General features: G+C 38.9%; 1 protein-coding gene across 3 annotated transcripts in view; it reads left to right on the forward strand.

Moving 5' to 3' along the window:
* The first annotated feature begins 520 nt into the window (after positions 1-520).
* Positions 521-12,404, forward strand: part of TMEM168 (transmembrane protein 168) — a 32,308-nt gene continuing 20,424 nt past the window's right edge. The window contains exons 1-2 of one of the 3 annotated variants that reach the window (XM_027075306.2): positions 521-662; positions 5,810-7,066. In XM_027075306.2, the coding sequence (XP_026931107.1) occupies positions 5,939-7,066 (1,128 nt within the window). In that variant the 5' untranslated portion in view covers positions 521-662; positions 5,810-5,938. Of the gene's footprint in view, positions 663-710; positions 986-1,343; positions 1,666-5,809; positions 7,067-12,404 lie in introns of those variants that run through there. The other 2 variants (XM_015067349.3, XM_027075305.2) reach the window with 2 other exon arrangements.

Consider the following 12,404-nt stretch of genomic DNA (forward strand, 5'->3'; position numbering starts at 1 on the left):
CTGTACATTGACAACACCTTTGCAACGAAGGTTTAGTTACTATTTATTTATTTAATCAGAGAAACTGAGGTTGCGCATAGAGAAGGGGAACCAGGATACAAATCCCCAAACCGTCGGGTCCACAGCTGTTGTAAAGCGCTGCCTGTAAGAGGCCTGGGCGTTTTAATGGCTTTTAGGAAGAGAGGTTGGTGAAGGAAGAGAGGTTGGTGAACATGTAAGGGACAGGGGGACGAATGGGGGGAGAGGGGGGGAGCTCAGCGTTGTCGGTGGCGTAAAGACCCAGGCGGTGATTTAAAAGGAGTCTTAATTAGGAAAGGAGGCGAGAAGGGCTTTGAAGGCGAGCCTAAGGAGCTTGCCTTTTGCCGGTCAGCAGACACAAAGCCATGCATTATGCCAAATACTAAAGAACAGCAAAGCCTCCTGCGGTATTTACAGCCCACGTGTGGCCGTCCCGCCCGTCCGGCCCCAGTTTCGGTCCAGCCCGAGGCGGCGGCCTAGAGGCTTCATAGGCACGGTTTACATGATCCTTTGTGGTCTTCCCACTCCCGGTTCGCGGCCGATTCCAAGTCCCAGAAGGCGAAGGTCGCTGGACTCGGCCAGCACCCTAGGTGGTGTCTGTGCGCCAGTGCAGGGCCGGACGCACCTGGGACGGCTGTGGCGCGGTGGATTTGGGCGGGGAGGGGGGCCGGGCCTCAGGGAGGAAGCGCGCCGCCCGGTTTGACCCCGGCGGCGTTCCGTACCGTCGCGGATTCGGCGGCAGGAACATGGCGGCCGCGGCCCGGCCGGTAACGGAGAAAGTTTCCATCGAGACTGGCCTGTACTAGTGCGTGTGGCCTCAGGCCCTCGACCCCCCTCCCCCCGCTCCCGGCGTGCCACCTTCCCGCTCCGAGTCTCAGGCTCAGCCCCAAGGACCCTCCCTTTTCTGTGTTGGCCCCAGAGCCGACTCCGTGGGTTGAGAGAGCATTGGTGGCGGCGGCCGAGTCAGGTAGGGGGGTCCTGGTGAACAGCGGGGTGGCGAGACCTGAGCACAGACACCGCCCAGGGCTCTGCCTAGTTCGAGCCCCAAGCTCCGCCCAGCCGGTCTCTTGGGGCCGGGATTGCCATTAACTGCCCCGGGAGTAGTTGACGGTGGGGGTCGGAGGATGGAAGGTGGGGTGTGCCTTTCCGTATCTTCCGTGATTAACCAGTCAGCTGGGTCCGCAGTTGTGGTTGCCTTCTCCCAAAGTAGAGGGGTGGTAGAGAACAGGCGGGCTCTTTCTGGAAGAATTGCTGTTGCTGCCCCAGTACTGAGAGATTTAATATTTAAGGTGCCATTCTTCTCGTATTTAATGGGCCCAAAGAGTTAACATGAATTCATAGAAGCAAAGCTCTGGAATTCCCCGCCCCTGGCTGTTCAGTATGGTTCTTTTAGCTTTTGAAGCTTCCCCCTAGATGGGACAGAAATAGTTTCTGAGTCCAAAGCTGATGCAAATATTAAAGTGTGGCTTTGACTCTAGTGAGCCATTCCCTAGAGGGAGGACATGGAAGAGAACTAACTGGTTTGGAGGAATTTGGGTGAATTCAGCGAAGGATAGAGTAATTCCAAACATTTATGGAATCTCCCTTAGCTCTACTGCTTATGAGCCATGGGATATTGGACAACTTCTTTATTCTCTTTGTGTATTAGTAAGTGTCCAATAACTAGCATTGTTATTATAGTTATTTCTGTATTAGACTTTATTTCCTCAGGTATTTGTTGAATACCTACTTGATTCCAAATTTCTGCTAGACACGGGTACACAGTAGTAATGACAAACTTTCAGAGACCTTGTGATCTAATAGGGAATGCAGATATTAAATGATGATCAGTATTCTGCTATTATAGAGGAAGTGCAGGGATCATATGAATGGGTCAGGGGTGATCTCAGTAAGAAAATGATTTAAGTGACACCTGAACAGTAGGAGTGAGCCAGGTGTGAGGACTGGGTTGGGGGTAGGAGGAGGGAAAGGAGTATACTTGAAGAGGGAATAGCAGTGGTGTAGTACAGAACTGAAAGGTCAGCGTGGCTGGAATACAAAGTTCAAGAGGAAGAGTGGTAAGAGATGAGGCAGGAAAGTTATTCACATCCAATATGGCGAGTATTATAAGGCATTTTAAGGAATGTAGACTTTATTGGTTAAGATGATGGGAAGCCATTGGCAGGTTTTACATAACAGAGTGACCTAACAAATTTTTGGTTTTAAAAGGGATGTTTCTTGGAGCAGGCAAGAGTAGATACAGGGAGATATTTAAGCATGAGACAATGGTGGCCAAAATTGGGATTTTGACTTTGGGGATGGAAAGAAGTAGAAACATTTAAGATGTGTATAGGAAGAAGGATAAGACTTGGTGAGGATTAAATATCGGCGGTGAAGGAGAGGAGGGTTAGAGTAGTATGTGGGTTTTATAAAATAGACTCTGGGAGTTATTAGTGAACTTCCTCTATGCAAATTGACTCTTCTCTGCTCCATTTTTATCTGTCTGTCAAGGAATTTCTCATTGAATCGACTAATGGCACACAAGTTGAAAAGATTGTGATGCTTTGTTGCTTTGCTCTCTGATTCAGCCAGCTCGTCTTTTGAAGAAGGTCAGAATATGGAAAGACTTTGTAAACTAGCCATTTAAAAATATGCTGCCATGGTGATTTTGGCAGTGTGGTTGCGTATATTCTACGATATGGATTTATGGGTACAATTTACGTTTACCTTTTTTTCTAGGTTTTACTTTAAGAGCAAACAGAGTTGGTGCTTTTATTTCTATCACATAGATTAATATATGTGTGTAATTAGGGAGAGAGAATAATTGAAACATGGAAATAGATGAGATTGCTTATAGAAAGTATATAGTGAGAGAAAAGCTTAAATTTGGGATTGAATAGCCAAAGGATGGATTGAGAACGAAGAGTCTGCAAGAAGACCTAGAAGGAAAGATCAATGGGTTAGGAAGAAAATCTGGAGTTTAGTCTTTGAAAGCTAAAGGGCGGACAGGTTTCAGAAACTGAGAGGAGTCAGCAATGTCAAAGGTTGTTTGAAAAAAGTGCAGGATAATAAGTGAAAAGTACGCATTGATTTTTAGGAGCTTACCGCTCATTTTAGAATTTGGCAGAGCAATTTGTTGTATAGTGGGAGCCATTGTTTAGTGGTGGGAGAAGTGCAGCAATCAAATAACATCTGTCAAGAGGACAGAAGATTGAACTTGGAAGAGAAGATGGGGATGAGTGAGGATTGTTTCTATTGTTTCCGGTTTTTGGTATTTTTTTTTAAGTAGTTTATTTTTGGGAGAGGGGGAGGGGCAGCAACAGAGGGAGAGAGAATCCCAAGCAGGCTCTGCACTGTCAGCATGGAGTCCCACGAGGTGCTCTATCCCATGAACCCGAGATCATGACCTGAGCTGAACTCAAGAGTCGGGCACTTAACTGGCTAAGCCACCCAGGCGCCCTGGTATTATTATTATTATTATTATTATTATTATTATTATTATTATTACTTTTTAATGTTCTATTTATTTGTGAGAGAGAGAGAGAGACAGAGTACAGGCGAGGGAGGGGCAGAGAGAGAAGGAGACACAGAATCCGAAGCAGGCTCCAGGCTCTGAGCTGTCAGCACATAGCCGACTCGGGGCTCGAACCAACAAACCATGAGTTCATGACCGAGCTGAAATCAAGAGTCAGACCCTGGACTAACTGAGCCAACCAGGCCCCCCACCCCAATGTTATTTTTAAAAAGAGCTTTGCAGAGCCCCTGGGTAGCTCAGTGGGTTAAGCATCCGACTCTTGATTTCTGCTCAGGTCATGATCTCACAATTCATGGGTTCGACCCCTTCATCTGGCTCAGCGCTGACAGGGCTGAGTCTGCCTGGAATTCTCTCTCTGCCCCTCCCCTGTGCACATATACTCTCGCTGTCTCTCAAATAAACTCAGACATTTGCAAAGCTCTTTTAAGTGCTAATGGATAAGAGTGGGAGTTTGGAGAGAGAGGAGACAAGTTCTGGAAGAGGTAGAGGGAAAAACATATCTAATATGGCTGAAAGATTTACCCTTATATAGGGAAGGGACATCCTTCTTTTCTTGTATCAGGAGATGTAGGTTAGACATGGGTTTGTAGGATTGGAAACCCAAGTAAGCTCTCTTCAGACACCTGTCGGAGGCAGTCATATAGTGAGAATGCAGTGAGAAATGGGTGTCAGAGATTTGACTAGAAGAAGAGAGGATGATAGTCACAGAGAATGGGAGAGTGATTTGAGTGGCATCCATTTAGCCTGGTGTGTGATTTTTTGTTTTTTTTCTCCAGCAGTGTTCAGTTGTCTAAGCCCAGACTGTACCATCAACTGAGGATATACATGCCAACATAGTCACTGAATGATTATATAACATACAGGAGTGATGTTAAAAAGATACAATGTATTCTAGATTTTTTTCAGTGTCTTAAGCTTAGGGGAAAAAAGGTAAAACCAAAATAAGGTTTTGTCCTTCCAAACAGAGGAAGACATTTTCTTTAGTGTGTATGGTATCATAAGTAAGAAATGATTGGATGAAAATGTAATTGAGGAAAATCAGAATACTTAAATAGGATTATCTGTAAAAAATATACTTGATGAAGTAGAATTAGTAAGAAGTGGAATTAGTAATAGTACTTGGAACATCCCAGAGACTGTAAGATTGTCACTCATTGACATTCTTCTCTAGCCAAATGGATAATTAACATTAATTCCAGGTTATCTTATGTTTCTGTCAGGTCTTTTAGTGTCCTATTAAGAAAGTATAAATAAGCTGATCACAAACAAGTCATTTTTTTGAATTTTTATCCAGTTGAGTTCTCCATGGATATTTAATGTGACCGTGAACTGTTGAATGGATCAGTTCTTTTGAAACAGTATACTAGAAAATTTGAACAGTTATCTGGCAGATAGTTAAAGCATTTTTGACCACTGTCATGCTTTAAGTGCAACTTTTGGGGGGCACTCAAAGATTGAAATAATTATCTGGGTCCTTTAACAAATAATTGTTAACTTTTTAAAAGTAAAATTATAAGGTTTTTAATTTACAATAAATATTGGTTAGCATTCCAACTTTACAATTTTAACTAGAAAGTTCAGGAATTGGTTTGCTACAGAGATAGCATCTAGATTTAGAAAGGAGGTTTGATAATCCAAGTAATTTAGTAGAGACAAAACTACAGGGAAAATTACAGATTAACTTTAGGGACTAATTTTAATACTTTACTTCTAATAAGTATATTCGTTAAACAATGTAAAGACTAAGATTTTATAGCATGTTAGAGCTGCCTTGTAAAAAGATGTAGAGGATTTTAGGCAGATAGTAATGGTTGCTATTATTGGGTATTAGTGCTTTTCAAATTAAAGATGAGGATGGAAAAAAAAAAAAAAAAGATGAGGATGAAGTCCATCATTCTTTTTAGCTGCTGAGTAACTTGTGATTGTGCCAAATCCATCTGCTACAACCTAAGCCAGGTTGAATATCTCATATTTGCCTGTAGTTGAAAAATCAAATATTGAAGCAAGAATGGCTTAGTCTCTGGAAAAACAGTTTCATTGGTGGTGATTTAGTCATACAGTCTTAGCATATGTTAAGTAGAAAGCACTGCCATTTTGGTTTGAATAAAGTGAATTTTTAAACCAGAGACAGTTACCATTAAGATACATGCAAGTCAAATTTAAAACTGGGTTTCAGAAGAAACTGTATATTTCATTTATTATTTTTTACAAAGAAGATAGGTGGAAAAGGTGAATTATATAAAATTAACACTGACATATATATTTTTTTCGTTTTAGATCACTATAAACAAAAATTCCACCAGAGGAAATGTGGAAATAGGAGTTACGGATACATTGGATTTGCTGGATGAAATACAAGCAGATAATTTTTGAAACGTGGGGAGAAAGCCCAAATTGCCAGATTACATGTGTAAATCACTGCGTTACTGCTTTAGTCATTGTCTCTATTTAGCAATGACAAGACTGGAAGAAGTAAACAGAGAAGTGAATATGCATTCTTCAGTGCGTTACCTTGGCTATTTAGCCAGAATCAACTTACTGGTTGCTATATGCCTAGGTCTTTATGTAAGATGGGAAAAAACAGCAAATTCCTTAATTTTGGTAATTTTTATTCTTGGTCTTTTTGTTCTTGGAATTGCCAGCATACTCTATTATTATTTTTCAATGGAAGCGGCAAGTTTAAGTCTCTCCAATCTTTGGTTTGGATTCTTGCTTGGCCTCCTATGTTTTCTTGACAATTCATCCTTTAAAAATGATGTGAAAGAAGAATCAACCAAATATTTGCTTCTAACTTCCATAGTATTAAGGATATTATGTGCTTTGGTGGAGAGAATTTCTGGGTATGTCCGTCATCGACCCACTTTACTAACCACAGTTGAATTTCTGGAACTTGTTGGATTTGCTATTGCCAGCACAACTATGTTGGTGGAGAAGTCTCTGAGTGTCATTTTACTTGTCGTAGCTTTGGCCATGCTGATTATTGACCTGAGAATGAAGTCTTTCTTAGCTATTCCAAACTTAGTTATTTTTGCAGTCTTGTTGTTTTTCTCCTCATTGGAAACTCCCAAAAATCCAATTGCTTTTGCATGTTTTTTTATCTGCCTGATAACCGACCCTTTCCTTGACATCTATTTTAGCGGACTTTCAGTGACTGAAAGGTGGAAACCCTTTTTGTACCGTGGAAGAATATGCAGAAGACTTTCAGTTGTTTTCATTGGAATGATTGAGCTTACCTTTTTTATTCTTTCAGCATTTAAACTTAGAGACACTCACCTCTGGTATTTTGTAATACCAGGCTTTTCCATTTTTGGAATTTTCTGGATGATTTGCCATATTATTTTTCTCTTAACTCTTTGGGGATTCCATACCAAGTTAAATGACTGCCATAAAGTGTATTTTACCCACAGGGTGGATAACAATAGCCTTGATAGAATCATGGCATCCAAAGGGATGCGTCACTTTTGCTTAATTTCAGAACAGTTAGTTTTTTTTAGTCTTCTTGCAACAGCAATTTTAGGAGCAGTTTCCTGGCAGGTAAGTGTATATATAGTTTGGTTTATTATGTCAGTACCTATGATGTGTGGTTAAATGCTTCAAGAGCTAAATTATTAGAATTCAAAAGTCATGTCCTTTTCAAAAGGAGACTCTTTCCTGGTGCTTATTTTTGTTCATGGAATTGAAGTACTGAATGAATAGACAGTATAATTTAGTTTGTTCTCTAGCAGAGAGGTACCAAGATGTTAGGAATACTCAGCAAGTGACATGCCTCCTACCTCCTGTTTTTAAACACTGATAAAGATCTTTAGAATATTAACATTTGAAGGGTGCTTAGAGATTGCACTTTAATCCTTTCATTTCACGCCTGAAGAAACTGAAAGCCATCGAAGACTATCCAGAGTCACTGGTACTAACCTTAACCATGTTAACTAGCTCCTGGTCTTTTTACTACAACACATTTTTTTTTTTTATATGTATAAAGCCATTTCCTATTTAAGTAAAAGGTGATTAGCTATATCACATTCCTAAGAAAGAAAAAATGGGTTTCTTTTTTGCTGCCCATGATGTTAAAAAAAAAAATAAAAAGGTCTTTTGTAGACAAGGATACTCAAATTGCATGGTTGGAGTTTATAATATTAACAAGCCTAGTCTTCCATTCTTTGAACATTTATTGACTGCAGTGTATGTCAGATACTCTACACGTTGCTGAAGATCTCAAGGTCTCTGTCTGAAAGAAGTCACAATGTCTAATGGGAGAGGGAAGAGGCAGGCATATAAATGATTATTACAGCAAGAAATGCTGTAGTTTGAGTACATCAGATTAGGATGTAGGATAAAAAGGAAGGTCACCTGTACTTGGTGCAATTTTCTTCTTCGCTGCAGTTGCTACAGAGTGATTTTTGGATGTGAGTGTTTAAAGGGAGATGTAGAAACTTGCCTGGGCATGGTACCTTTTTGTCAAGTGTGGGCTAGGGCAGGGAGCCAGTGTGGAAGTCAATTAAATGATAAAAACATTGTGGGTGTTGCCTGAGACCATCTTCCTCATTTGCCAGTGCAGGGGACTATTAGAACCATGATCGTGATGATGATGATGGAGGATAATGTCAGAAATTCCTAAAGAGTTCTACTTCCTTTCCCTACCCTCTACCAGGTTAGCTCCTTTTCCAGCCTTCCAGCGCTAACTACTTTGTTTTTGTTTTTTTGTTTTTGTTTTTGTTTTGAAGTCAGGCTCACTCATGCTTGACACCTTTCCAGATCGTCAAATCCTGCTAACCAATTATTTTGTAAGTCACTGTACCTTTCTTGTTTTCTTATACCAGTGGTCTTATATCAGTGGTATGTGTACCACTGGAAGTACGCAAAAGCTTTCCAAAGACTATGTCAGCAAAAATGATTTTGAGAGAATCAATTTCCATATTCTCTCCTTCCATTCTACTCTTTTTTAAAGTTGAATTACTTGAGACTGCTTCTCAATTTAGGTGTGGAGTGGTATCTCTTTGTGGCTTTAATTTGTATGTCTCTAATGACTAATATGTTGAGCATCATTTAATGTATTAGTCATTCACTTGTCTTTGTTGTTGAAGTATCTATTCAAATCTTTTGCCCATTGTAAATTGAGTTATTTCTCTTATGATTGAGTTTTAAGGGTTCTTTTTATATTCTGCATACAAGTCCTTTTTTAGAAATATATGATTTGGAAATGTTTTCTCCCAGTGTGTGACTTATCTTTTTTTCTTAATGACACATTTTGAAGAGTACAACTTTTAAATTTTATGAAGTACAATTTACCAGCTTTCTCTTTATGGACTGTGCTTTTAGTACTCTATCTAAGAAGTCTTTGCTCAACCCTAGGTCACAAAGATTTTCTTCTATAAATTAGTTTTCTTTAGTGATTGTATTGTTTTAGCTTTGATATTTAGGTGCATGATCCATTTGGCAGTAATTTTTGTCTAGGATCTAATTTTTTTTTTAATAGGGCTTTCTAATTATTCTAGGAAAAGACTATCCTTTCCTCTGTTGAATTGCCTTGGTGCCTTTGACCAAAATCAATGAAATATAAATGTAAGGCTTTATTTTTGAGCTCTCTTTTTTGTTCCATTGATCCATGTGTGTGACCTTCTACTAGTACTAGGCTGTCTCACAAGGTATTTTCTAATTTCCCTTAAAATTTACTCTTTGACCTTTGGGTTATTTAAAAATTGGTTGTCTGATATGGCGATATCTGAGGGATTTCCCACGTTTCTTGGTTATTAATTTCTAATTTAATTACATGTGATTGGAGAACATAGTTTGTATGATTTTAGTCTTTTGTTAAGACTTGTTTTGTGACCTGGCATGTGTTTGATTCTGGAGAAAACACCATGTTCACTTGAAAAGAATGAGTGTTCTGCTGTTATTGGGTAGAGTGTTCTGCTGTAAATACCAGCTAGGTTAAGTTGGTTGTTATTCTTCTATATCTACATCTTTGTTGATTTTTTTGTCTGATTCCATCAGTATTGAGAGAGGGATATTGAAAATCCTTGGTATAATTGCCAAACTGTGGGTTTATCCTTTCAATTCTGTCATTTCTTTATGTATTTTGGGATTCTGTTCTAAGGTATCTATATTCATCTTTAATTACTATATCTTCTTTATAGACCTTTTTATCACTATAATAAACAGCCTAGTTGAATAGTTACAATACAGACCTCATAGCTCATAAAACCTAAAATTTTAATTCTCTGGCTCTTTACAGAAAGTTTGCCAACTCCTGTTGTAGGCCAGTGCTTCTCAGCCTTTAACATTCATTGAAATCATGTGGGGATGTTGTTAAAATTCTGAAGATTGAAATTGATTTTGGGAAAGAGCTTGAAAAAATTAAAGGTGATGCAGAAACTCCTGATCAAAAGTATACCCATTAAGTAACAAGGTATTAATTTAGTTATTTAAGAGCAACATGCATCTACCTGAGTTTTGTCTGCATTCCCCAATTAGTTACTATTTGGTCACTGCTGCCTATGATGTAGGCATTGTGTCCTTGATGCAATTAAATTTTTTAAACTTAATTTTAATTTAGTATTTTGTGTATAGATTTCCCAAACTGTGCTCTGTCCAGTGTTCTGTGAGATGTTAATGAGTATACTCAGAGAAAAAGTGTTAGAAGAAAGAGAAACATTTCCACACTTATTTGACTGTGAAAATCTTGCCTCTACCCTTCATTAAGAGGTACCCCCAACCATACCTATAAACCTCTGTGTGAAACAATTTAGGAAACACTCCACTGGATTTATAGAGGTTCTAACCCTTTTGATTGATGAAAGCATCAGAAAATTATATAGTGAAAGGCAAAAAATTTGAGTTTTATAAGGCCAGGACCGCTTTTGGCATAACATCATTGTTAATCCAAGTAAATTTTAAGTCCTATATCAAATTCTTTAGATTTTAATTATTTTTTAAAAATTGACCTATGTTTAACATTCCTAAATGATATTGATACTGATAGCTTTGTAACAATATAATATAAACCCATTTTTTCATATCCTTTAGTGGATTTCCACTGAAAAAATAGTTCCATTGATTGGGTGGGGGCAGACCCAGTGTAGCAGGAAAAAAAAAAAAAAAAAAAAAAGGAAGAAACCTTTTGAGGAGATTGGTCAGCCAAAGATAGGATCAGTGAAAGTAGAGGTAGCTTGAAATCAAGGGTAGCTAGGAGCAAAAGATAAGCACCTGGACTAAGATGATAGTCTTCCCTTTAGCACAGCGATTTTCTCCTAAGATCTTGTTGAGAAGTAAAATTTAAAGAGATCTTGAAATAAGTTGATGAGATGTAGAGTTGAATAGTGTTCTGATGTGGTGGATAGTCTAAAAATGTTAAAAAGATATTGAGAGAATAAAGGGAGCAGTTGGAAATGTAGGATGATGGGGTTTATTGAGTTAATGACCTAGGAGCATTTGGAATTTATAAAACAGTTTCTAGTAGGTTTATTTTATTTTTTAAAAAATTTTTTTTTCAACGTTTATTCATTTTTGGGACAGAGAGAGACAGAGCATGAACGGGGGAGGGGCAGAGAGAGAGGGAGACACAGAATTGGAAACAGGCTCCAGGCTCTGAGCCATCAGCCCAGAGCCTGACGCGGGGCTCGAACTCACGGACCGTGAGATCGTGACCTGGCTGAAGTCGGACGCTTAACCGACTGCGCCACCCAGGCGCCCCACTAGTAGGTTTATTTTTTAAAGCATATTTTTTAGGAGTCAAATCTATGGTTATTTTACTACTAGAGGAGTAAAACCAAACAAACAAAAACATGAGATTTAGCTTCCTAGTGGAGTACAATTGTAGCTTGGACCCTAATTTCCAAAAATGGGCTTGGCCACTTTCTTATTTTAAGCTTTTTTGCATGTTAGTTTTGGGTTCTGTTACTTTTACTTAGCTATAATATAAAAATTTTTCTGTTAAGGAAAAATTTGCATAGAGTATTATTCATCCTTTTTAGTGTATAATTCTGCAGTTTTGACCAATACATATAGTTGTGTGACCACCACTACCACAGTCAAAATATAGAGGAGTTCAGTTACCCCCCAAAATTCCCTTCTGCCCCTTTGTAGTCTGTCCCTTTCTCAACCCCCAGGAGTTGACAACCACTGATCTGTTTGTTCTCCTTAGACACTTTCCTTTCACAGAATGTCATATAATGAAATCATACAGTATATAGCTGTTTGAATTTAGCTCCTTTCACTTGGCATAATTCATATAGATTCATCTATGTTGTTTATATTTATTCCTTTGTATTGTATTATATTTATTCCTTTGTATTGCAGCAGTATTCCATTATATGGGTATCTCACAGTTTATTCATTACTCACTTGAGTGATGTTGAAATTCGTTTTTGGTTAATATAAAAGTTGCTGTAAACATTCATAGGGTTTTTTGTTAAAATAAATTTTTATTTTACTTGGTGTGGGATTGCTGGGTCATGTCATAAATGTGAATAATGGGGGTGCCATGGTGGCTTGGTCGGTTGAGCATCTGACTCTTGATTTTGGTCGGCTCAGATCATGATTTCACAGTTCATGATTTTGAGCCCTGCATCGGGCTCTCTGCTGTCAGTGCGGAGCCAGCCTCAGATCCTATGTCCCCCCTCTCTCTGCCCCTCCCCTGCTCACGCACACATGCGTGCAGGCTCTCAAAAATAAATATTTAAAAAAATAAAATAAACATGGATTATGTTTAATAAATTATCAAAATGTTTTCACAGCAGCTGTACCATTTTGCATTCTCACCCACAGTATATAGGAGTTCCAGTTGCTCCACATAATAACTGGTTCTTGGTATTGTCTGTCCGTTTTTTTTTTAACCATTCTAATAGGTGTGTGGTGGTAATTCATTGTGGTTTTA

The sequence above is a fragment of the Acinonyx jubatus genome, chromosome A2 (genome assembly GCF_027475565.1).
Source record: "Acinonyx jubatus isolate Ajub_Pintada_27869175 chromosome A2, VMU_Ajub_asm_v1.0, whole genome shotgun sequence".
Classification (NCBI taxonomy): domain Eukaryota; kingdom Metazoa; phylum Chordata; class Mammalia; order Carnivora; family Felidae; genus Acinonyx; species Acinonyx jubatus.